The sequence below is a fragment of the Furipterus horrens genome, unplaced genomic scaffold (genome assembly GCF_987537825.1).
Source record: "Furipterus horrens unplaced genomic scaffold, mFurHor1.1.pri manual_scaffold_3, whole genome shotgun sequence".
Classification (NCBI taxonomy): Eukaryota; Metazoa; Chordata; class Mammalia; order Chiroptera; family Furipteridae; genus Furipterus; species Furipterus horrens.
The window spans coordinates 48,491,187-48,518,192 of NW_028327173.1; the positions used below are offsets into that span (position 1 = coordinate 48,491,187).

General features: G+C 35.9%; 1 protein-coding gene across 1 annotated transcript; it reads right to left on the reverse strand.

The window, feature by feature from the left end:
• Positions 1-878: 878 nt before the first annotated feature.
• On the reverse strand, positions 879-25,930 carry CUNH1orf141 (chromosome unknown C1orf141 homolog). The gene is made up of 7 exons (XM_090268277.1): positions 25,856-25,930; positions 23,296-23,456; positions 15,929-16,041; positions 13,538-13,605; positions 5,193-5,331; positions 2,003-2,072; positions 879-978 (listed from the first exon to the last, which is right to left on the reverse strand). Exons 1-7 carry the CDS (start codon positions 25,928-25,930, stop codon positions 879-881), a joined length of 726 nt encoding a protein of 241 aa, XP_090124403.1.
• Positions 25,931-27,006: the final 1,076 nt, after the last annotated feature.

Sequence of the window (27,006 nt, forward strand, 5' to 3'; positions counted from 1 at the left end):
TGATCGATAGCATGGGCTCCAGTAGAGAAGCCTGAGGCTATAATTTGGTGATTTCTGACTGGATGCTTTCAAGCCAGATTATCTTTCCAGCCTTTCTAGAGACTGTGCGCTACCAAATAGCCTTTAATAAATGTATTTTGTGGTTGAAATAGCTAAAATAGATTGATAGAAAAATGATACGATTCATTTTTTAAAATCCTCACCTGTGGACAGTTTTTCATTGCTTTTAGAGAGGAAGGAAGAAAGAGAGAGAGACACTGATGTGAGAGAGAAACATTGAGTGGTTGCCTCCCAGATGCACCCAAATGGGGGATTGAACCCACAACCTAGGTATGTGCCCTGACCAGGAATCGAATCCAGAACCTTTCAGTTATAGGATGATGATGCAACAAACTGAGTCACACTGGCCAGGGCATGATTCATTTTTTTAAATACCAGTTTAATTTTGTATTTCTTTACAATCAAGAACATTTGATAAAATGTTCTTCATAAAGAAAACAGAATGTTCAGCTGGTGCAAAGGAATCCCCTGTCTGGGGCGGGGAGGTGTTCTGAAAAGAGCATTAAGACTTTATGTGTGTGAAACCAAAAGAAGGATTATCAAAGATTCTGATCACTAGAATATTACAGTCCCAGAAGGAGTGAGAATGTACATTACCGTGTGAGAAGTTACTGTCTTTGCTGGATTAATGTTGATTATCTTGGCATTTGGCTTTTTCAGTTCATCCTCAAAGCATAAGGGGAGCAAGCTTTTCTTTCCAACTGAACAAGACTCACTTAATTGATTATTTCTGACAGATTTATTTTCTTTTGTGTGAAAATCATTCATTGGTGGAGGAGATTTTTTTCTGAAAATGAACATAAGTTCAACATAAATGTCTACGGGGCTGACTTTGGCTTGTCAGTTTCTGTCTGCCTCGCCCATTCCTCAAAGTCACTGCCAACATCTCCCTCAAACCCTCTGCTATAGACTTTCAGCCTGGAAAAACATACATTCCTGCCTGGTTTGGCAGGGGGGACAGCAAATGTAGTAGTGGAAGCAAGACAATAATCTGTGTGTCTCTGGTTCTGAGTGGAAGAAGAAATATTATGTGGGTTGAGGAGAACACCCAAGGTAGAGAGGTATTTCTACATCTTTTGTTGAGATTCTGGGAGAAAAGTGCTTAGACAGAGAGGATATAATTTTCATTCCAGATCTCCCTTGGTTCACATGTGACATGGTCAGTAAGTTTAGGTTTGCCAAGAGGCTTGCATTGCAAGGGTGAGGTAATCCATAGCAAAAGCTTGGCATAAGTGTTGGGTAGTCTAAGAGCAGGCAGACAAAGGACACGGCAGAGACTCAGAGAGTCCTACTGTACTAATGTCAGTTAAGAGTGAACCCTATCTAAATTCAGAGAGAACATACCACACGTACACGAACCACAGATAGCAGTGGTCACAGAAAACCTAGGAATGAGACCAGCAGTACAAGGATATTGACAAAGACTCTTGGTCAAGTGCCTTTCCTCAATGTCACAAAGTCCATCTCAGAAGGAAAGAGGACTGAGATAAACCTAAAACAACTACATGTTACTACCTCAAACAAATTTTAAAGCACACCAGGTTAATATGATTTTTTTTCATTACAGAGTTTGAGAATCTCATGAAAAAGATTACAACTTTATTCAAAAGTAAAAAACTACATTTCTTAAATTCAGGTTGTAGCGTAATTAAATTTATGTCTCTACTACAAAAAAACACTATGGTATTCTCTCCATTCATTTTTCCATGTCTTTCTCTCCATTTGAATATAAACTTGCATTGGATAGAACATATGTTCAAGGTTCAAATGTAATGTTGACTAGTTAAACAGTCTAGGATCAGTCATTAGATTGTAGTATGGCCTAAATAGTAATAAGCCAGAATAAATTTATTCTGGTCTACTAGAAAATAAAAGGCAGAACTCTTCCTATTAGAAACATCATTGAAGAGAATAAAATAGTTAAAAATTTTAAATAAATTACCTTTTATTTACATAATCTTCTAAGTGACCAACCAAATCAAATGATTCCTTAGGTTTTTTTTCAGTTTGAGCTGAAATTATAGAAGACTTTTTATAAAAGGCACATATATACTATGGCATTTAGAAAATATCTTATATAAAATATATTTTACAGTATAAAATAACATATACAAAACACCTGGTATATTGCCTGATCTGTAGTAGCTACTCAGTAAAACCTTCTTAAGTGAACAAGATAGAACTGGAAGAGACTATCCTGGATCTAATCATACTATCAAGACTAATGTTTAGCTAAGACAGATAAACATAAAACTAGTCCTGAAGATTTTGTGGAAGAAAAGTATTCCCAAATTTACAAATATCTCCAATATGTAAAGTCTTATTAGCCAGTAGGAAGCCTTAAATGGTTAAACACTCTTGGTATGGAGGGAGGTTAGTTAGCAAATGTTAAATAGATCTGGCCAGTTGGCATAAAGAAAGTGTCCAAGGTTGAACTCTTCCAGATATGCTTGGAAGCCAATCCAGCATTTTTCTACCTTCTTAAAAGTCTCCCCAGACATACGTGCTATTAGCAATAAATTCAGCTTTTTTTCTTGTCCTCAAGTAGTTTGTATTGTAGTGCAGTGCTACCCAACTTTTTCCACATCATAGAAAACATTTTAATTACTATCTTTTGCATAGGACACCAGGATAAACACTTGAGTGCACCTGTATCTAGGCTACATTAGGGTCAACCCAGCAGTGTTGAAGGTTAGAGGATTAATATTTCAGCACACATATAACCCTCCGAGTACAACAGGTTACCACGGTATATTGGTTGGGAAGCTCTGTTCTACAGGGAGGAAATAGTCAATAAATAAGTGAATTGGTCAAAACAAATGTATAAAATAATTTCAACTACTTGTAGGTATTGTGAAAAAATATAAACATGGTACTTCACCTAGGTTGGCTATTGAAGACCTCTCTAAAGAATGTGAGGAAGAGATGGAGGCAGCCAGGTGAAGAGCTGAGGAACAGCCTACTAGGCAGAGGAAAGAGTAAGTGTAAAGGTCTCTGTGAAACCAGCTTGGAATCTGAAGGGACCAAAAGGCCAGTGTTGATGGAGTGAAGTGAATGAGGGTGAAAGTGGAGTAAGATAAGATGAGACAGATGGCAGAGCCCAAATCATATAGGACCACATCAGCCACAGAGAAGAGTTAAGATATTATTCAGGTTATAATAGAGATCATCTGAAGAGTTTAAAATGGACTAATAAAGTAGTTTGATTTGTTCTTTAGAAAGATCATGCCATCTGCTCAGAGATGGACAGTCTGTGGAGGTAAGGAGGAAGGTGGATGGCAACAGTGGTGATGGAATCACCAACACGAAGGCTGCTGAGGTGTTGCAGATAAGACATATCGGTGGATTAGACAAGGACTGTAGCAGAGCAGATGGAGGGCTTCAGGTTATATTTCAGAGATAGGGCCAGCTGTCCTTACTGGTGGATTGAATATGTGGTATAAGGGAAAAAAGGAAATACGGAATGATTTCTAGGTTTTCGGCCTCAGCGACTGTGTAGATACCATTTGTACAAATGGGAAAGGCAAGTGGAAAAGACAGGTCCACTGCTTGAAACAAGGGGCTGGGTTGCAGTTACCTGGCTTGTGAAAAGAAACTAAAAATCAATCCTTGCCACTGCCAACTGGGTAGACAGGAACTAAGTCAAACCAGGATAGAATTGTGCACCAACTTCTGGCATCGTCTTTCAAACTACTTCATATTGTAAAATATAACAAATGTTATCTGAGTTTGGGACAATGTTCTAGTTTTAATTTAATAAATTTTTCTTCTTTTTCTATTTACATTGCCAACTTCCCCAGGAGTCTTAGCTTGGGACTTGGATAAAAGAAATATAATGCCTCTTCTGTAGAGAGACCCAAGAAATTTTATCAAGGAAATTTTGCTTTGCTAAAAGAGTAGACCAGCCTGTCACTGATATCAGGGAACACTTTGGAGAAGATGTGACACTTAAGTGGAATCTTAAAGAATAAAGTGTTAAAAAAATGAATGCCTATTAAACAGTTCTTTTTCCCCTTTCTTTGTGAACGGAACTCTGCCCTTACTTTCCTCCAAGCAAGTATGTCCTTCAAGTGAGGCTGGGCTCCTTCTTAACTCAAGGGAGTGAATTTTGAATGATCTAAGCCTATGCTTTTCTAAATGTGATCCACAACTCATTAATTTAAACACTAGATCAATTTAGCATCTCCTGACCAGCATTTTAAAAGATGAAATAGAATAGAGTGCATCATATGAATCTTTAGTAATAACTGTACAAAAAATTTAAAAAACACAATCAAGTTCAACTTACAGAGAGAAAGACAAAAAATTAGGGTTCCATGAAGCTGAATCTTCTGCTCCACATATATATTAGGATGTAATATAAAAAGTAGTTCTTACTGTGGGTCATATTAAAAGCTAGAAAAACTGATATACTGTATGCCGATCATGACTTATTGGTTTAGATATGGGTGCATGAAGATATTCTAGCTAAAGAGACACAAAAGGAAGTCTGCTGGAGGGCTTTGGGGAATATTTTCTTCATTTTTACAAAGGGACCAAAGAGCTTTTCTCTTTCGGTGATAATTACTCATAAAATTTATCTTAACTAGTAGTCACTGTACTATACAACAAGGCTAAGAGGACAAGTTACTTGGTAAGACAGTTGAGGAAAGATGGAAGAAGTGGATATTTGATGGCATCATTCAACCTCTGAAATAATCAGCCTGGCATTGCTTTGCCTAGGGACTTATTATTTGAGACTATAAATATTGTATTGTTTAAGCCACATGTAATCAGATTTTCTTTCAATTGCTGCTAAAAGTGTCCCAGTAATTAAAGATGAATATGAATCTATCAGATGGAGAACAGAATGGATCAAATCATAGAGCAGTTGTAACAGACTGTTCATTATGACTAGAATCAGTCTGGGTGAAGAGATTATAAAAGGCTTTTCAAAGCATATATTCCATTCTAAGCAATCTAGTCCTTATCATTTTTCAATAGAGAGTCTTCAGATGTTATCCAGTAGTGAAATAATATGGAAGTATGACCAGATTCTGATAGCCTTGGTGAAAGGTTTTCTTAATGTTATGTCTAAAAGTTAGATGTAGTTAATTTTCAGTTATTTTAGTGTAAACACACAATGTGTATACCTGTAAATAAAACAGCATCTTTTTCCTTCTCATAAGCATTAGACTTAAGGTTGGGTATAGAAGAGACTGTAGAACCCAATGTTCTATATCCTTGTCTATGCTGTGAACATAGATCATGTAAGGGCTTAGCGTATTCTACCTAAACATCAGGAAAAACAAAAAGAAAAACTGTTTTAAAAATTATTTCTTTCCATGTGTATATTGATAATTTAACGTGATGATTTGTATTTAGAATGTCTAATTATGCTAACTAATAGCTGTCTAGTTCTTTAGGTACTTTAAAATATAATGTTCATTTAATTCTAAAAAGATATACTAGGAGATGAGTGTTATAATTGCTTTATGGAGAAGGAAACAAATCTATAGAAATTTTAATATTTGCCTATGCTCATAAGGGTACCAATCCCATCATGGGGGCTCCACCCCCATGACCTCATCTAAATCCAATTACCTGCCAAAGGCCCCACCTTCAAATAACCATCACATTGAGGATATGGGCTTCGACAAATGAATTTGGATGGGTAGTGGGGCAAATGCAAACATCCAGTCCATTGCAACGTCCCTGGCTTAGATCTTGAGGTATCTGCACTCACATTTCACTTTTCTTAGCCTCTTTAGCCACCTTTCTTAGTCTCTTTTGCCACTAATTATTCCCATATTTCTACTTTTGGAATTAGAGGCTGTTGAACCCATTCCCACATATGAAATCCTGGGATTTGCTCACTGTTCAGGCCTGTGTGGACATGCAGGTTGGATTTCCCCCCAGCTAGTCCTCTGCTACTTCTCCACTATTCCTAATCTCCCCACCAGCATTGTCTCATTAGGCAGATGTCTTCCCATTTGAGCTGAGCTATAAACAGGTTTAAAGCAGAGATCACAAGTGGCATTGCAAGGGCTAGATCTGGTAGGCAGTGGAGTTTTGTTTGACCTACACAATGTTTTTAAAAATTTGAACCAGTATTCAGTATTCTAGAGATTTCATCCAAATAAAATTTGGATTTCTCTTCTCTTACTCTTAAAAAATTCAGATGGCTCAGCAATGCAATTATTTCTACATGGCAACTCTTCTCTTAAGATGAATAGCTGCTTCCTTTCAGATCACCATAGTGCCCACCACACACTGTTGTATTACACCTGCTGCCTTTTCCCATTTATATGTTACCTGCCTGGGTTCTATAGTTTACAATTCTGGTTTAAGTTAACATTTCTCCCGATGGTATTCAGTATTCAGTACACGTTATTAGCAGTGAAGAAGAGCCAAAAACATGATGCAATCAGGACAGAGGTAAGGACTGAAATCATGCCCCAAAGTTCCCAATAACACCATGTTTTCTGATGCAGAGAAGTTAGGCTCACCTCCTTTATCAAAATGTATCTGTGGAACGCACTGCAGTTTTTGACAGATGGTCCACACTGAATTGATGGTAACCTCTGCCACTTGCTACTCATCTGTTACTAAGGAGACCCAGAAGGCATTGGAAAATTATATGGCATGTTCCCTCCTCCTGGCTCATGGACATTGCCAAGTGGAAACGTGAAATGCACTACCAAAGAGAAGAGTCTTTTTTTTTTTTTTTTAACATAAGGAGCAACACTCATATTTCCCTGCCTTAAGAAATATTTCCTCGACCCTGGCCAGGTAGTTCAGTTGGTTAGAGCTTTGTTCAGATATGCCAAGGTTACAGGTTCTGTCTCTGATCAGGGCACATACAAGAACCAACCAATGAATGCATAAATAAGTAGAACAATACATCAATGTCTCTCTCTCTCTCCCTCTTTAAAAACAATAAATAAAAGATAAAAGTAATATTAAATATATATATATTTCCTCTATAGACCGGGAGGGCATGCCCGTGGAAACTCATGCTAGATTGCATGGTAGACATCAGCTTATTTTAAGGCTAACCCAAGGATGAAGAGAACATAGAAATAAAGGGGGGGAAATTGATGACTCCATATTAACCAGTGTTACCTCAATAAAGTTAATTAAAATTTAAAAAAAACAAAACCTATAACTCCACAGTAGCAGAAACACAGTTTGGTCATTGCCAAGTTACTTACTTTCCTTTAGGGGATGACAAGGGTTAGTCAGGCAGATTCCCTAACAAATGCTTATCAAGTGATTCCTAATTACTGGTTTAAGGTTCCATTTCTGGGAGAGCCAAAACTGTAATTAAGTCTGGTTCAGTGGCATGGGGCTTAACATAAGCAACTCAATTTTGGGCCTGTTGTCTTGTTTTTTAACAATATGTTATAATTAACATCTACATGTCTTTTGGGTTGACAAAAGAGCTTTAAGCTATTTTTTATCTCTTAATCATGATTATTCTACAAAAATGGTATTATTTTCAAGTTATTAATTTTTTTATAAATAATGATGTTATAATTACCAGTTAATGATAACAAGTAAGATAAGGTATGTAGTGCACTTGGTACTGAGCTTTCTTAGAGAGTACATGCAATGACTTGGTATTTTTAGGTAACAACGACTCAGCGTTGTTAGGTAATGATTCGGCGTTTTTTTTGGTAACTGTGACTCAGTGTTATAGGTAACCATGACTCAGCATTTTTAGATAATCATGACTCGGTGTTTTTTTTTTTTTACGTTAAAACCATGACTTGGACAGGGCTTATCCATAGAAAATGGGACTTCAGTAGAAAGAGAACAGGGAGGGATATGTGTGTGTGTGTGTGTGTGTGTGTGTGTGTGTATGTGTGTGAAGGTGGGATGAGATAGGTAGAGAGAGAGAGAACAGTTCATGAGAGATTTCAGATTTCTAAAAGACAGAAAGTTAATTGAATCTTTAAGTACAGTAGTGGAGCAACTAAAATTATATCATGTTTTCTTTCCACTTTATGATGAAACTCCAAGCTTAGAACTGGCAGATACTGATTGTGGGATTGAGACAAAGTTATGAAGAGACAGGTTAACCGTAAATCTGTCTATGGAATTTCTGACCCATTTCTACTTTCTCCCATCTCCCAGTTACCTTATTTCACAGACAGAGTTGTAGAAAATGGTATTTCATTAATCCCAAGCTAAAATAAGTGCCCTTCTCCTAATAAAACTCCTGCTAGTGTGTAGATAGCTTCTCAGAGTGAAACATTTTTCATGTTAACACTTGGAAAGATGACTACCAGGCAATCAGCTGTCTCTGCTTTCTTGCACTACAGTAAAGCTACCTGGTTGGAAACTCTGCCATATACACTAAGCAGCTTTCAATGTGGAAAGAGACTTATTTGTTTCATAAAAACAATTAACCCATGTTCTCATATTTAAATATGAACAAATGAAAATTTACCAGATATGATAAAAAAAATCAGCCAGTCCAAAGATATATGCCATGATAAACAAAAAGAACATGGATACCAGAAGAAACAGGTAATTCAAAAAAGCAAAAAGTAACTTAAGAAAATAAATTCTACTTAAGTAGACACACTTTACTTCCTTGCACAACCACAAAAATAATTACAACTATATCTCAAAACAAATAACAACTAGAACTGTCAGAAAATTGAACATATAGATGTCCAACAATCAAGAATTTAAAGAAGCCACATTCATCCAGACAGATAGGAGGGGCAGAGACAGGGCAGAGAGGCAAGGAGACACAGAGTGGCATAGAAAGGTGGCGGTGATGTTGGAATGGTCCCATATTCACATGTGGTGGATAAAAATCAGGAGGCATACCTTGGGAGGTAGTGATCCCAGCCCCAGGCCAGACCACTCAGCCCAGGGGTCCTGCACCGGGTAGATAGCTCCCCATAACTTCTGGCTATAAAAACTAGTGGGGGTTGGGGCAGCAGAAGAAACTGCCAGACCCTCAAGAAACTCTGCTTAAAGGGCCCACACAGTCTTAAAATATACACAAACCCACCCATTCTGGGATTCAACACCAGGGCAACAGTTGGAAGGGTGCCAGTCACATACGAGGAGTGGGGGGGGGGTGAAGTGACTGGAAAAGAGGTGAGTGCTGGGCAAACAGCCAGAAGTTAGACAACGGCACAGTCACCTCTCTGAGCCCTCCCCCCACACAGAGCCATAAAGTGGTGAAGTGGGTTGTCCCACCCTGGCAATTACCTAAGGTTTCACCTCACACAATTTACATGTGACTGTTATGGGGAGTCAAAGCAGCTCTATCCAATATACAGAAACAAACACAGGGAGGCTGCCAAATTGAGGAGACAAAGCAATATGGCTCAAATGAAAGAACATGACAAAACTCCAGAAAAAGAACTAAATGAAACAGATAGCCAACCTATCAGATGCAGAGTTCAAAACACTGGTGATAAGTATGCTCAGAGAACTCACTGAGTATGGCAAAAAAATAAAGGAAGAAATGAAGGTTACACAAAGTGAAATAAAGAAAAATATACTAACAGTGAAGGGAAGGAAGCCAGGAGTCTAATTAACAATTTGGAACAAAAGGAAGAAATAATGATTCAACCAGAACAGAAAGAAGAAACAAGAATGCAAAAATATATCGAGGAGAAGCTTATGAACCTCTGGGACAACTTTAATGTACCAACATCTGAATCATAGCCATGACAAGAGGAAAAGAGAAAGAGCTAGAAATCAAAAACTTATTTGAAAAAATAATGAAAGGAGATTTCCCTGATTTGGCAAAGGAAGTGGGCATCAAGTCCAGGAAGCACAGAAAGTCCCAGACAAGTTGGACCCAAAGAGGACCACACCAAGATACATCATAATTAATATGCCAAAGGTTAAACATAAAGAGAGAATTTTAAAAGCAGCAAGAGAAAAGCAGAGAATAACCTATAGAGAAGTACCCATAAGACTACCAACTGATTTCTCAAAAGAAACTTTGCAGGCTAGACCTTCTAGCACAAACTATTCAAAGTAATGAAAAGCAAGGACTTATAACCTAGATTATTCTATCCAGCAAAGCTATCATTTAGAATAGAAGGACAGAGAAAGTGCTTTCCAGACAAGGTAAAGCTAAAGGAGTTCATCATCACCAAAGCATTATTCTATGAAATGTTAAAGGGACTTACTTAAGAGAAAAAAGAAGATCAAAACTATGAACATTAAAAAGGCAACAAATTCACAACTATCAACAACTGAATCTAAACAAACAAACAAACAAACTATGCAAACAACCAAAACAGGAACAGAATCCTAGGTATGAACATCATTTGGAGGGTTATCAGCTGGGAGGGGGAAGTGGTGCAGGGATTAAGAAGCATAACTGATAGGTACAAAATAGACAAGAGGATGTTAAGAATAGTCTAGGAAATGGAGAAGCCAAAAAACTTAGATGCACAACTTACAGACATGAACTAAGGGGTAGAGGATTGCTGGAGGAAAGGGGGGTACCAGGCATAGAGGGGGATAGGGGGACAACTGTAATAACATAATCAATAAAATATACTAAAAAAGAGAAAATAAATTCTAATATCCTCAGAAAAATTTGTGGAAAAAAATGTAGCAGGATTTGATGTAAAGGAATTAAATTAACAAAGACCAATAAAAAATTTAAAATATAATTACTGAACAAAAATGTAGTGAAAAGATCAGAAGAAAAAGTTACGGAAATTTTACATAATAAAGGGCAAAATTTTAAAGAGATGAAAATAGAGGAAAGCAATATGGAGAATCAATCTATTAACAATCAGATAAAATAGGAGAAAAGAAATAAGAAAAAATAATATAAACACATATTTTAGACCCAAAGAAAGATATTTGGCTTTAGGGTAGGGTCTAATGAGCACATAACCAAATAAACTGAAGTAAAATTACCTCTTAGTCATATCCTCAAGAGATTTCAAAATAGCACTGATAAAGAGAAGAAGCTAAAAGTTGCCAGAGAAAATAATAAGATTACTTACAAAAGACTAAGAACTTATCAACAGCAATATTGAATGGTATAGGACAATGGGGCAATGTCTTCAAAGTTTAGAGAAAAAATGATTTTGATCCTATAATTCTACTCAGCCAATTATCAATCAAGTATATAGAAAAAAAATACACTCCTAGACATCTGTATACCATTTCTAGGGAAATTTCCTAATGATGTATTCTAGGAAAACCAAGATGAAATACGAGAAAAAATAAGACAGGGGATACTAGACTCTAGAAACAAAACCAGCAGTGGATGACCCAGTGACAGTTGCAGAAAGGCTTAATGGGTCAAATTTAAAACAAGTAGTCACTGGACTTCATGAACGATTCTTCTAAGAAGACTGGAATGGATTCCATTTAAGCTACATGCTTTCCTTTTTTTTTTTGGAGGCTGCATATTTAGAGGTAAAGAGCATGAGTGAGACTGCTGTGTTCTTCCTGGTTTTGTCACATAATTTGATTTTAGTCAAGTTGCTTATCTTCTTTACGCCCCCTTTTTTCTCATCTATAAAATAGGAGTAATAATAGTACTTATTTCATTAGGTTATTGAGGGTGTAAATTTTAAACAAGGGAAGAAAAGGCAATTAGAAACTTCAGAAAATGATACAAGACACACAGAAAGGGTTTAAATATGGGGAAAACTAATGTATGGCATCATTTTTGAGTAACTGATGAGGAATAAGAAAAGAGAGCCTTTTTTTTTTTTTACATTGTATCCATTGAGAAGAAACATAATCTTAGCACATTACTTTGTTCTACAATGAATATTTACGATGTTGTAATAACATAAATGCTCTTAATAGAATTTTGGAGTTTTAGAATTAACTTACAGACAAAACATAAGGGCTGAATCAGAGTTGCAGATAGAATGTAATCATTGACCTCAAAATTGTGACAGTAAAGATATGTTTGACCTATGGAAAAAGGAATGGAGAAAAGAATAAGACTGCTAAGATTCATCTTATATAACTAAGAATCAGAATTTAGTGGTTAAAGTTGATAGAAAACAATTTTAGATATATTATTTCAAGGTACAAAAGTTAGCAACAAGCCCTGGCTGCTGTGGCTCAGTGGATTGAGCATCGGCCTGCGAGTCAAGTGTCGCGGTTTGATTCCCAGTCAGGGCACATGACTAGGTTGCACATCAGGTCCCCAGTTGGGGGCGCGTGAGAGGCAACTGCACATTGATGTTTCTCTCCCTCTCTTTCCCTTTTCCCCTCTCTCTAAAAATAATAAAGTAAATAAACAAATGAATAACTTTAAAAAAAATGTTAGCAATAGAAGCAAAAAAGTAGTTTCCCAGTAAAGAGGGAGAGAGGTGAGATGTAAAACAGCGTAAATAAACTAATTCAAATCTCTTTTATTGATTCTTCAGTATTAAATTTTAAAGTTGATAAATAAAAAAAACAGTAGTAGGAGCTCATTTCTTAGAACTATAAAGTTATTCATAAGTGGACTTGAAACCCAAAAAGGTTAGACATGGTTGCTGCAGAAAAAAAATGGAGCAGAAAGTATAGAAGGCCTTTTATTAGTCTTTCTGTATTATTTAATTTTTTAAATTATATGCATACTTTAATTTGTATGTTTTTAAAAATTAAAATGTTATATGTTTTATATAATATGCTAGTGAATTTATTATAATAAGTAAACTTAATGTTATGTTACAATATTTCTTGGGAAATTTTTAGTAAACATGAACCCAAATAAACCATGTGGTTGAGGACAAAATTAATATTCTGGGCAGTGGATCCTGTCAATATTTTTAAAAATTATAAAAAGCAGGAATATGCAACAAAATTATAGCATGTTATTAATTATGTTCCAAAGTATGTATTTATTCATGTTCCATTATCCATACTGGCAAGGTTAATAATAAATATATTGATATCTAAGAGATTCTCTTAAATGACTTTTTTTTGCTGATTCTCTGCATTAATTTTTCTCTTTCGTATCCTAGATAAAACCTACTGAATGATATCCAAGGCATGCTGAATGCTCAATGCTAGTCAGCTACTTTTCAGTATGTCTACGAACCTCTGCTCAATTGATCATCAAGACTCAATAGGTTGTTATTGTAATTATATTATTTAAATAACGATAGCATGCTCAAGAAAGGTCTTGACTACACATTAAAATATTAGCAAATAGATTTATATTTTTGTATTTTAAATTGAAAAAAATATTTAACTTACGTATGTATAGTTTATGATGCCCTGTTTTAACCAACTTTATGATAACTTCTAGGCCTCATAATATTCAATAAATAATTTTTATTGTACTGTCTAACAAATAACAAATTAATTTCTCTATTATCTCCATATGTAAAGTTTTCCACAGTATCAGAGGTAAAATCACTTTAAAATCTTACACTTTTGAGTCCTAAAATCCATTTGATTTGGGGGTCAGTAGAAGCATATATAAAATCATTTGGGTTAATCTGAATTGCTGTTAAGTAATTCTAAGCACACAAATTAAACCTACCTCATCTGTATCCTTAAGATAAAGAAAAGATCTATTAGATCTTGATTTTAAATTTTCTTCTACTGGTTCTAAAGAAACAAATCCAAACATAAATGATAATTTCTTGCTATTAGACTACTTTTAATTTTATTCAATGAACTATTTTCTCTACATGTAGTAAACATTTTAGAAATGTAGTTTGATCATCTTATTTGCTTACATAGAATTGCTTTTACATTTTTAGAGCTAAATATATTCTAGAATAATTTGCTTTAAAAGTGAATTTCTATTAACAGAATATAACTTTTGATTACTTACAATCAAGGCTGCCTCTTCAGTTTCAGAAGTGGAGGCCACTGTCTCAGTTGCAACAGGCCTGATAGCTTCCACCCAAAGTCTTAGGTGGGCAGCCTGAAGGCTTGGGGGCATGACTCTCACTGGGCAAAGTTGTAGAAATGGGACCCCTGCCTAGCAGAGTTCTGGGGTGGGGGGTTGTGACTCCACCTTGCAGAGGTGTGGTGGCAGGACCTCTGCCCCAGTGGGTCCAGAAGAGAAAGCATCAAGCCAAGGAGGATTAGCCTTGAGCCTTAAGATCCCATGAAGTTTGCCTTACTAAGTTTTAGACTTGGTTGAGACCTGTCACGCCTTACTTTGTTTCTATTTCTCCCTTTTAAAATGACAATGTCTATCCTATGTTGTCCCAGCTTTATATTTTGGAAGCACATAATTTGCTTAGTTTCACTGGTTAGCAGCTGGAGACAAATTCTGCTTCAGGATGGATCATACATCAACTCTCCTCTATATTTTATTTAGATGATATCTAAATGAGACTTTGCATTTTAGCAATAATATAAAACTTAGTATGGAAGTAAAATAATTACAATGTTCTAAGATACTTTTATTGTCTATTGTAACATTAGATTTTGAAAGGATGCATATTGTAATTTCTAGCATAATAATTTAAAGAGAAAGAGATTATATAATTTCCAAATTACTAAAGGAGAAAAGTTTAAATTTTTTAAAATTAAATCTTAAGCCCGGGCTGGTGTGGCTCGGTGGATTGAACACCAGCCTGCAAATCAAAATAAATAAATAAATCCTCTTTTTAAAAAAATTTAAAAATACAATAAAATCTTAAAGAAGACATAAGAGGAGAGAAAAAGAAACACTGAGTCAACAAGAGAGCTAGGAAAACAAAATAAGATTGCAGATTTAAATCTAAAGATTTTGCTAATTATATTAAGATAAATGGACTAAATGCTTCATTTCAAAGACAAAGATTACCACAGTAGATTTTAAAATCTAGCAACTTGATGTTGATAAGAGATGAATCTAGATCATAGTGTTACAGAAAGGTAGTAATAAAATGGTAAAAGATATACCATAAAAGTGCTAGCCAAAAGAAAGTTGTGTAACTACTGTAATATTGGATGAGATGAAAATAACTTTATAATGAAAAAAGTTTGATTCACTAAATATATAATAATTCTAAAGTTTTATGCAATTATTAACATGGCCTAAACTATATTAAAAATCCATAGAGCAAAAATGAACAATGCTACAAATAAGATAAATAAGTCTAAAATTTATCAGTAATTGACAGAACAAACAGGCAGAAAACTCAGTAAGAGTATAGAAGACATAAAAAAACACAATGTACAAATTTGTCCTAAAAGACATATATATAACACTGCACTGAGCAACTGCAGAATATATATTATTTTGAAGCACACAAGGAACATTTATAACAATTGACCATGTAATGGGTAATAAATAATGCAAGTGTTAATTAATTACACAACTGAAACTATAGTGCGTGCTAAAAAGCAATAGAATAAAGATAATTAGAAAAGTCTTCTATATTTTGAATTAAGACATATACTTCTAAATAACCAATGGGTCAAAGAAAAATCATAATGGAAAAGAGAAAATAGACACACTACTCTTGAAGAACAAAGTGGGAGGACTTACTCTACCAGATATCAAGGGTTATTTTAAGCTACAGAAATTAATATTCCTATAAAGTAAGATTCTATTAAACAAGATGTCCATACTTGATTGATTTTTTAAAAAAGAACAATAACAGGGGAACTCTTAGGGTTAAACTGAAAGGAAACTCAGACATTTTCCTTCCACAAAAATAAGTAAACATAAAAATATATTCCTAATTTTTGAATTATATAAATTATTCATTCTGATATTTAACATCTCTTCCTCTTAAGTAATTTTTTATAGCTCACTAAAATCTTTCACACTGCAGTTATAACCCACATATTTTAAAGCAAATGTTTTCAACAGAGACATCAATTTATCAAGAAACTTTAACATACAAATTAATAAATACTAAAGTATATAATAAAAACATGCATTAATAAATCAAAGGAGGAATAAATACATTATATAAAGCATTACCTATTGACTTGCTTTCTTGACTTCTTATACTTCTTGGCACAAAGTGTGGTCTTAAATTTAACTTTTCAAAATTACTCTTTCTAGGTTCAGGCTCATTTTTGAAGGAGATATACCTGGAAGAAATAAAATTAATGCAATTAATCAGAAAATTTATAAAACCAATCTAAAAACTAACTTGGAAAAATGTGGTGAAGTCCCAGTTATAAAGATCTGGGTGTTGTTATAGTAATATATTATAGTACAAAGTGTAAAAGACTGGGGCTGATTAAGCAGGAGATGAAAATATTAGTGATATTTATTTGAAGTAGAGAGACAGGAAACTGTTATTGTCATAAAATTGATGGTACCTCAGGGAACTATTGTTCAGGAGCTAATTAACCCTTTCAGAAAAATATGCTGGAAAATTGTTAAATGAAATACTGGGGACATTGCTAGACTTGAGTCAAAGTGATGGAACGTGGACTTAGATCAGTTCAGATACCAGATCACAGCATTCATGTCTGTAAACAGGAATTTTTCTCCACAAAATTGTTTAATTATTAATGGTATGTAAGAAACTTAATGGTATATAATTCATGCTATTTCTGACCTCTAAATTTCATACCACGCCTTTAAATATTACCTATAGGCTTATGTCCCCAGATGTATAGTCTAGACCCCAAACTCTTCTTTGAGCGCCAGATTTATATATCCAACTGCTATGTGATTTCTGCATTTAGATATATTATAGCCACCTGAAACTTAACATATTCAAAACCAAATTCTTGCTTTTACCTTCTTATCCAGCCTTCCCCATCTCCATCCAACCGGGGGCTTAGGCCAAAAACTCTGCAGTCATCTTTCATTTCTTTCTCTCATTCCCCATTCCCAATCTGTCAGCAAATCTCACTAGATCTTTCTTTAAAATACATTCCAAATCCAACCACTTCTTCCCTTACTACTTTCACCCTAGTCCAAGACCCTTCATCTCTTATCTGAACTACTGTATACCTCTAACCTTCTGTCTGCTCTTACCACTATCACTCTTGCCCCCAACCACCATGGTGACACCTATGAAATATAAATGTGATTGTCATTTCCCTTCAATTGTGTCCTGCCAAACTGAAATAAAATTTAATATTCTTACTGCAAGACAGAAAAATTTCCCCCCAATCTCATATTTCTAAGTAAAGAAATTTGCATTGAATGTTCCTCCAAGCCATCTCTCTGTGCACTCCATTCACCCCTCACCTCCACGTGGAGGCACAGTAGATTTCAGGCTGTTTGGTTTAAGAAAAGGAACTGAAGCTCCATCTTAAGGACCTTGGCCCTTGGCTATTCCCTCTGCCTGTAATATTCTTCCCCCCAGGTATTGGCAAGTGTAACTCCCTTAAGTCATAGAGAAATCAATGTCTATTGTTCTGAGGGCCTACTGTATGGGCAGTTTTAAGCTCTTTGCATATATTAATCCATTTAACTCAGACAACAACTCTATGGGATACATACTATTATTATCCCCACTGTAAAAGATGAGGAGACTGAGGCACAAAGAGGTTAAATAATTTGTCCAAGGTCACAGCTACTAAGAAGTAATGCTAGGATACAAACTTGCAACTGGTCTATAAATGCCATCTTCTTAATCTCTATGCCAGGCTAACGTCACTCAGAGTTTAAGACATGTACTGAACTAAAGGAAGAAGGAATCTGACCAATTAAATTACACTATAGCCTGCCACTCTATTCTATATTCATGTTTAATTATGTTTTCTGTGTGTAAGTTTATCCTTCTATCATGAAAATATTTCTAAAAGGAATATGTTGACAGGTCTCAGAGTGAATATATATTTTAGGAAAAAAATTCTTCTAATGAGAAGCCTCTATTAAATATAAAACAGGTCTTTACTTGCCTCTAACTTATTTTCTATGTCTTACTACTTTATATCTGGTAAAATTGCCATTTTCACATGATAATTCAGTACTGAATGCTTAGCTAATGAAATCACTTTATCTCTCTTAAAAATGTTCTTTTGCCTTTCTATTTCTTGAAATATATTTTATTGATTACGCTATTACAGTTGTCCCAATTTTTCCCTTTTTGTCCCCCTTCAACTGGTACCCTCCATTCCCTCCAGCAATCCCTCCCTTAGTTCATGTCCATGGGACATGAATATTAGTTCCTTAGCTACTCCATTTCTTATATTGTTCTTAACATCCTCCTGTCTATTCTGTACCTACCAATTATGCTTCTTAATCCCTGCACCTTTTCCCCCATTCTCCTCCTTCCCCCTCCCAACTGATAACCCTCCAACTAATCTCCATTATCTATGATTCTGTTTCTGTTATGCTTGTTTGCTTATTTTGTTTTTTAGATTCAATTGTTGATAGTGGTGAATTTATTGCCATTTTAATGTTCATAATTTTCATCTTCTTTTTCTTAAACAAGTCCCTTTAACATTTCATATAATAATGACTTGGTGATGATGAACTCCTTTAGCTTTACCTTGTCTGGGAAACACTTCATCTGCCCTTCCATTCTCAATTATAGCTTTGCTGGATAGAGTAATAAGGGTTACAGGTCCTTGCTTTTCATCACTTTTAATAGTTGCCAGTCACTTACAGAATGCTAAGTTTCTTTTGAGAAATCAACTGCCAGTCTTATGGAAACCACTTTGTAAGTAACTGTCTGGTTTTCTCTTACTGCTTTTAAGATTCTCTCTTTGTCTTTAACCTTTGGTATTTTACTTATGATGTGTCTTGGTGTGGTACTCTTGGTGTCTTGTTTGGGACTCTGTGCTTCCTGGACTTGTATGTCTATTTCTTTTGCCAAATTAGGGAAGTTTTCTTTCATTATTTTTTCAAGTAAGTTTTCAATTTCTTGCTCTTTCTCTTCTCCTTCTGGCACCACTATGATTCAAATATTGGCACATTTGAAGTTGTCCCTGAGGTTCCTTAGCCTATCCTTGTTTTTTGGATTCTTTTTTCTTTTTCTTTTTCTTGCTTTTCTGATTGAATGGTTTTTTTTTCTTCCTTATGTTCCAAATTGTTGACTTGATTCTCAGCTTCATCCCCTCCACTGTTGGTTCCCTATAAATTTTTCTTTATTTCACATTGTGTAACCTTCATTTCTGCCTGGGTCTTTTTTATGTTATTGAAGTACTCAACGAGCTTTTTGAGCATCCTAATAACCACTGTTTTGAACTCTGAATCTGATCAATTGCTTATCTCCATTTTGTTTAGTTCTTCCCTGGAGTTTTGTTCTGTTCTTTCATTTGGGGCATATTTCTTTGTCTCCTCATTTTGGCAGCCCCCTGTGTTTGTTTCTATGTATGAGGTAGAGCTGCTTTGACTCCCTATCTTGGTAGCATGGACTATTATAGAAAAGCACACTGTAAGCTGGATGGGGCAGATCCTTAGGTAATCACCAGGGCAGTGCAACCCATGTGAAGTCAGTTGATGGAGACTCTGATATGATGTTACTGCTCTGTGACTCTGTGTGGGGAAGGGCTCAGAAATGGCATAATAGCAGCCTTCTGGCCTCTGGAGCTTTGTCCAGGAGTAAAACTGTTCCGTGCCACTCACCCTGATGCCAGAAACTTCAGTTTCTCCCCATACCCCACTGGTGCCCTTCCAGCTGCTGCCCTGGTTCTGGTGCCCAGAGAGAGTGAGTCTGCAGAAGTCCTAAGTCTATTGTGGGCCTTTTAAGAGGAAATGCCTGAGAACCCGACAGTTTCTTCTGCTGCCCCAAACCTCACTATTTTTTTACACCCTGAAGTTATAGGGACTTATCTTCCTGGCAGTAGAACCCTGGGCTGAGTGGTCTGGTGTGGGGCTGGGATCCCGTGTTCCCAAGGTGCCCCTCCTGATTTTTGTCCACCACACATGGGTGTGAGATCACCCATTCCACATCTCCCATGTCTCTGTGCCTCTGCCCCCACTACCTGTCTGGATGAATGTGACTTCTTTAATTACTTGGTTGTCAGACCTCTATACAGCTCAATTTTCTGATGATTCTGGGTGATAGTTGCTTTTTAGTTTAGTTGTAATTTTTGCTGTGGTTGTGCAAGGAGGTGAGCCATATTTACCTGTGCCTCCATCTGGACCAGAAGCCTAAAATTTTTAAATTATAGGTATTTTTTAAAGGAACTTTTGTTAAAAAGAGTACAGCTCTTTTGTAAAAGATCCAATTACAAGGAGTTGCAGAGAAGAGTATGTTTGGTGTTTACTGAGAAATATTAAGGACTATATACAAATTAAAAGCAAAGCTGAGAGATATTTTTGAATGATTATAAAACTTTTGCTCATCAGGGAAGTAATCCTAGGAAGATATTTCCAGGTAATAAAAGCCATCACCTTTATCAGTTGCCATTTATCCAAGAAAAATGCAGAAATCTTGAGCTTAAATGATAACATAGAAAAGATGTCTCTGGGAGTAACTGACAAAGGATTTTAATGGTTTTCAATCCTAACTTTATATAAAAATCATCTGGGAGATCTTAAAAATAGTAATGCCTGGGTCCCACTCCAAACCAATTAAAGTAGAATACAATTATTTTAAAGGTCCTCAGGTAACACTAATGTGCAGTTGGGTTGGAAATTACTGTTCTGAAAGCAAAGCTCAGCTACAAATAACCCGGGGCAGGATGAGTGTTGCTATGATGTTCAGCAAGCTAAGGAAGAGGAGGGAACAGATGATGGCATTAGGCAGCATGATCAGAGTGGGACATAAGCTAGAGCAATGCCTCAAAGGTGGTACCAGGAGCAGCAACGTCAGCATTACCAGGAAACTTACTAAACATGCAAATTATCAGGCCCCAGCCCAGACCTACTGAATCAAAAACTTGGAAAGTGGTGTGAATTAGATCTGACATTTTGGTTCAGTGTTGCAGTGAGGTTTTGTGAGCATTGGTGGAGACTCGTATCTTAGTTATAATTAACATAGCTTAGAAGTCAGGAGCTGCATCTCAAGAGTGAGCAACTGAGTCTACACAATTAAACTACTGTAACCAGCATATCACTATTGACATGAAAATAGAAACTTTCTGCCTTATGCTGTTACTTAAGCAATCATTCTCTTATGACTAGAAAAAGACTCAGTGCAGATTGAGTTGCTTCCTGGAAGAGGCAGTTTCTGGAGATAATAGGAATTTAGTAAAAGGTCAGGTTTTCTGATAAAGCCTCATAATTTTTAATGATCTCATTTGCTGTTTAATAATATTTCTAAAATCCAAATTAGAATATGCACTGCTCTCTTTAAAGCCTGCAGTGGCTCCTTACTGGTTTGGGAGATTATCCAAAGTTTTTTCCTGGCCTTTGGTGATCTGGTCTTTACTTACCTCTTTAGCCTCACTTCTTTAGCGCCCTCTCCGGTCTCTACCCTGTATCCCATTCAAGTCCAGCAACACTGAACTACTTTTGGTTCCTCAAATTAACTGGGTTTTCTTTTGCCTCTGTCTGGCCCTCTGTTTATATTGTTGCCTTGGCCTAGAACATATTTTCCTCTTTTAAATCTTGTTGCCTCTTCACTAACTCTCTAGGTCTCACCTGAGGCGCCGTCTCCTCTAGAAAACTGTTCCTGATCCCCCCATTAGAAATCTCTCTGTAGCAACTGGTGTTTGCCTATTCACTTGTTTGAACTTCCCTCCCCCATGCACTGAATTTTAACACACAGGCATATTTCCCTGTTGCTGTTGTATATCCAGAGTACAACAGTCACTTAATAAATACTTATAGAAGAAATATTCAAAGTCATGAAAAGCAGGGACCTACAGGCAAGATTGCTCTATCCAGCAAAGATATTATTTAGAATTGAAGGGCAGATAAAGAGCTTCCCAGACAAGAATAAAAAACTAAAAGAGTTCATCACCACTAAATCATTATTTATGAAATGTGGAAGGGATTTATTTAAGAAAAAGAAGATCAAAACTATGAACAATAAAATGGCAATAAATACATATCTATCAACAATTGACTAAAAACAAACTAAGCAAACAAGAAGAACAGAGACAGAATCATGGATTTGGAGAGCGTTTTGATGGTTGCCAGACGGGAGGGACTGTGGGGGAATGGGTGAAGAGGTGAGGGGATTAAGAAGTACAGATAGACTGTTACAGAATAGCCACGGGGATATAAAGTACAGTACAGGAAATGGAGTAGCCAAAGAAGGTATACGCATGACCCATGGACATGAACAATGGTGTGGGGACTGCCTGAGGGAGTGGGGGGTGGAGTGGAGTGGGACCATGGGGCAAAAACTGGGACAAATGTGATAGTGTAATCAATAAAATAAAACTGAAAAAAAAGAAAAGAAGATAATTACTAAGAAGAGCTGCTGGTGGCTAACTGGGCTCAAATTTTTAAAAACAGAGCAAACTGGCTGTTTCTACACAGGGGCCTTTCATGCAAATTGTACATACAAGGAGAAGTCTGCACTGAACTGCCCACTTGCACTGTGTTTCTGCCATCTGAGCAGCCCTTACAAAGGAGTTCCTGGAATTGTATTTCAACCAACAGGACTGGTCTTTCCCTGTCCAATCAGAGCTGCAGTTAAATCCCCATCAGCATCCTCACTGACCAGTCAGAGCAGCTCCATCTGACCAATCAAGATAGTACCTTTTGGACCAAAAGAACTTTGAGGATTTGGCACCTTCATTTGCATGAGGACAGACCAATTAGAGACCAGGGGTAGCGACTTGTCTCTATTAAGTCAGCTCCCCTCTGGTTCTGAGACTGCACTTTCCCTTTCCCCCAGAGCCTGAAGACTGTTTCCCAAGCTGGAGCTGAAACACTGAAGATGTCTTGCAGAACCAGAGTGAAGAAGAACAAGTGGAGCAGGGCAGAGCAGAGGAGAGCTGTCTAGCCAGAAAGAGGCCCCACCCCAGGGCCACCTCACTGTTTCACGGCTATGCTTCTTCATAATTGAGCTATAATGCTATTGAGCTGGTCCACAGTCTTGCTGTTCTCATAGCTGTGCTGTATCACAATTGAGTTATTTGTACTGAATAAACTTTCTTTCTTCACTGCACCGCAAATTGGAGATTGCTGTTGGCACTGAATTTGTGCCGACAACCATCGGTGGACAGTAGTACATTGGTTACAGTTTGAAATAAATCCTGACACTAATTTTCAGTAATATAATACAGCTCAAGAAAAGTCTTTCTTTAGAAGTACAGAATTATAATTACTATCTGTAATTAGCATGCACCAGATTATAATAAATATTTTGTAAACAAGGGTATTCTGAATGCTTATCTAGCATAACTTATAACCATTATGAAATATACCTATGTTTGACAAAGCTGACATTTAATATAGATTGCATAATCTAAGACAAATCTAAAGTAATGCTTTAAAACTCCAAATTGAAAGTTTGAAGTAGTTATGAGGGTTACCTTTTTGTTTTTTTAATACCATGTGACTTGTCTTCTGTGCTCTTTGATACTGTCATAGATGTGGATTTAGCAATAATAGCCTCTTCAGATACCAACTGAAAATCAAATGTTAGAGGTATAACAGAAGTCTTTTTCTTTATGCAACTCTGAAGACTGTTTTTCTGCAACAAAGCCAAAAAAAGAATACTTTTCATATAAGGAAAATCCTGTGTGAAAGGACAAAATTAACCTTACTTTATACACACACATGAATACATAATTTATATGGTAGTCAATTAGTCAATAGTGGCTAGATTGAAAGTTGGGGGCCTTGTATACCAACTATTTTATGCCATTGCTCTGTGGTCTGAGTTGCTCTTTTCCTATTTATGAAATGAGGGTGTTAGACTAGATAATAATGAAGGGTCCCTCCTAATTCTAAAATTCAGGAGTAAGAACAACCTATATCTTTAGCAAAGACAATATTGATACACAGAGTTCCTGGAACCACAGCAGGCCAGTTTCTCCAGTCTTAGCACGGATATGGTGAATCACACCATTTGTCTAGTAGCAGGGGCCAGTTCTAGAGTTAAAAAAGCAATCAAAAGAGAACTTTGTTCAAATATTTACATAGATGGACCAAATAGGAACAAAGGTATATCTAAAGGGTGAGTTAAAGAGCCAAAAATCTTCTCAAAAACTCTTCTCAGAGCACAGAATAGAGGAATAAAAAAATTAAAAATTTGAAAGCAAGTCAAAGGATGTGGGAAATTTTGCTTCTGCTAATAATGTTAGATTAAGTACTATGGGAACTGCCTTCCTGCTTCAAATAACTAGAAAACCAGACAAAATATATAAAAACAACTGTAAGCAGGTATTAGAAAACAAGCAGAGCAGGACCACAATCTCTGAGAGAAGGGAAACAAATGAGGTAAACCCTCCTGTAGCCCAGCTTACTTCTGGAAGGCAGTTTCCGGGCTGAGGCACAAGGAGGGGAAACTTGAACCAAACCTTTTGGCCTTGACCTTGCTGAGTTTAAGAGACAGAGATTGCACCAGCAATCACAGTCCTGGGCATTATCGTCAGAGAAATGTTTATTCAAAAAACTGTACAAAAATATTCAGAGCAACTTTTTTGTCTTATTTTTTAGCAGTTTTATTTTTAAAAGCAAGATACTGCAAACAATCTAAATGTCCTTCAATGGGTGAGTGACTGAAAAAGTATATTCATATTATGGAATACTACTCAGCAATAAAATTTATGTATTATTTATGATAATAAAGCTATTGATTCCTGTAAGATCTTAGATGGACCTCAAGGGCATTATGCTTAGTGAAAAATCAATGTCAAAATATTACATACTGGAAGATTCCATTTACATAACATTCTCAAAATTGCAAAATTACTACAGAGATGGAGAACAGATTAGCCATTGCGAGGGACAGAAGTGGGGAATGAGGTGCGGGCACGGGTACAAATACAAAGAAGTAACACGAAGGAGTTCTTTTATGGTGATGGAAACGTGCTGTATCTTGATAAAATTGCATAAAACTAAACATACCAATGGCCAAATGAATGCAGGTTAAAGACGGCGAAAACTGAGTAAAGCCTGTAGTCTGATTAACAGTAGAAAACCAGTGTTGTCAATATCAGTTGTGACTTGTACTGGTTTTGATATTGTACCATTTTATCCCATTACAGACGTGTGTAACCAGCACCACAGTCAAGATACAGCACTATATAAGGCGTCCCCAATGGGAGTAACTGGATGGAAGGCACATGCGATTTTTTATACTGTTTCTGTAACTTCCTATAAGTCTATAATTATTTCAAAATAAAAAAAGTTTTAAAAAAGTTAAAAAGCAATTTTCAAAGTGGTTTACATATTATCTCCTTTTTCGGTCATTAAAAAAGCAAATAAAGGGCACTCCACCTTCACAAATATGTTCATTCACTTGAGTTCCTCTCTGTGGTGTCTTCCATGATTTCTGTTTGCATGCTCTGATCTATGCTTGCTTTATTCACACTGTTATATTATCTTGCAAGTCTTTGCATAATCAAATTAAATTGCTCATATGTGCCAAAAAGCTGGTTTTCGAAGACTATATTCTTATTGTTTATTTATTTTTCTTTATTATCCTTTATTTATTGAATTTCATAGGAGTCTTACCTTTTTACTTTAATAAATTTCTATGAACTTAAATGATTTCTAGTTTGGTAACTACACTAAATACTTTCTTCTTTTTAATAAACCAAGTAAATCATTTTTAATATGTTTAACATATTAGTAAGAACAATAGGTGCAGTCACATTTACTATTTCACTGCCCAGGATTTTTAAAAAATCTTACACAGTTTAACTACATCATAACCTAATAAGGCAACCATCTAAAAGTTACCTTATATGTAATTAATTCTTTATAGTATCTACTTGAATAGATTATTTTTTCAACTAATATACTTATTTATTTTTTAAAAATTAATGTATATCTTCATAATAACTAAAAAGTAAAATAATCATTCACATTTGAAATGACAACCTTTTAATAATTAAATTAAATTTTAGCTTTTATTTCACAAACCTTTATTCTTCTGGCCAAAAGTATCTTTGCATGCTCATTTAGAACATCTAACTTCTCTACAATTTTTCCTGCCATTGTCAATAAGTAAATTCCTATGTAAAAAGGAGAAAAGTAAAGAAATCTTTAAAACAATTTAAACATATAATTGATTATATAGGAGTACATTTAGAGACTCACCTTTATATTACTGTTTTGGGTAAAAAAATGAAACTGTATAGATCATGGAATAAATCATAGAATTGTAGAGGTCTAAGTTTTTAGTTAGAAAGTCACATGATCAGAACTCTCAGATGTGTGAGGGCCCCAGGAATTTTTAAATGTATGATAAAGGTGAGCTGAAGAAAGTTCAAGATTACCCTGTGAGAACCAGACATGACTCATACTTGAAGCATACTTGAAGAATATGCAACTTGATTTATAACTATGTTCTTTTTTCATGATATAGTTTTAATAAAAATAAATGTGAAGAGCTCACATTAATATAATCTATTGCATTAAAATTAAATTGGGCAATGATCCAAGACTGTTAATATGGCACTTAGAAAGCAATCAGTCACACAGAAGGAGCAGCAGCCAAAATAGCTGCTATTGCCATAATAGTAGTTTATACTTTATAGTTAGTTAATATTGCCGAAAATTTCATCTGGGGTCAGGTGGTCCATATTAGGCTTGGGAAACTGAATATTAAGACTTCAGGACCTAGCCTAATTTATTTCCATTTTCTTTTTATTTAACTATTATTATTAAAGATTTTATTTATTTATTTATTAAATTTACTTGTTTGTTTATTTATTTTATTTTTAGAGAGAGGGGAAAGGAGAAAAAGAGGGAGAAAAACATCACTGTGTGGTTGCCTCTCACTCGCGCCCCCATCTGGGGACCTGACGTGCAACCTCATAATGTGCCCTGACTGGGAATTGAACCAGCGACACTTGCTTCGCAGGCCGATGCTCAATCCACTGAGCCACAGAAGCCAGGGCTTTATTTATTTATTTTTAGAAAGGGGAAAGGAGGACAAAAGAGAGGGAGAGAAACATATGTGAGAGGAACAGCAATCGGTTGCCTCTCTCATGCCCCTCTGGGGACCTGGCCTGCAGCCCAGGCATGTGCCCTGACTGGGAATCAAACCATCAACCTTTCAGTCCACAGGC

What these genes read in the sequence shown, in the direction of transcription:
- CUNH1orf141 (XM_090268277.1), bottom strand. Translation starts at nt 25,930, where the DNA reads ATGGCAGGAAAAATTGTAGAGAAGTTAGATGTTCTAAATGAGCATGCA. An exon ending in TTTTGGCCAGAAGAATAAAG is followed by an intron (nt 23,457 to 25,855) that starts GTTTGTGAAATA and finishes GCTTTGTTGCAG; the next exon opens with AAAAACAGTCTTCAGAGTTG. An exon ending in AGATGCTGTTTTATTTACAG is followed by an intron (nt 2,073 to 5,192) that starts GTATACACATTG and finishes CTATAATTTCAG; the next exon opens with CTCAAACTGAAAAAAAACCT.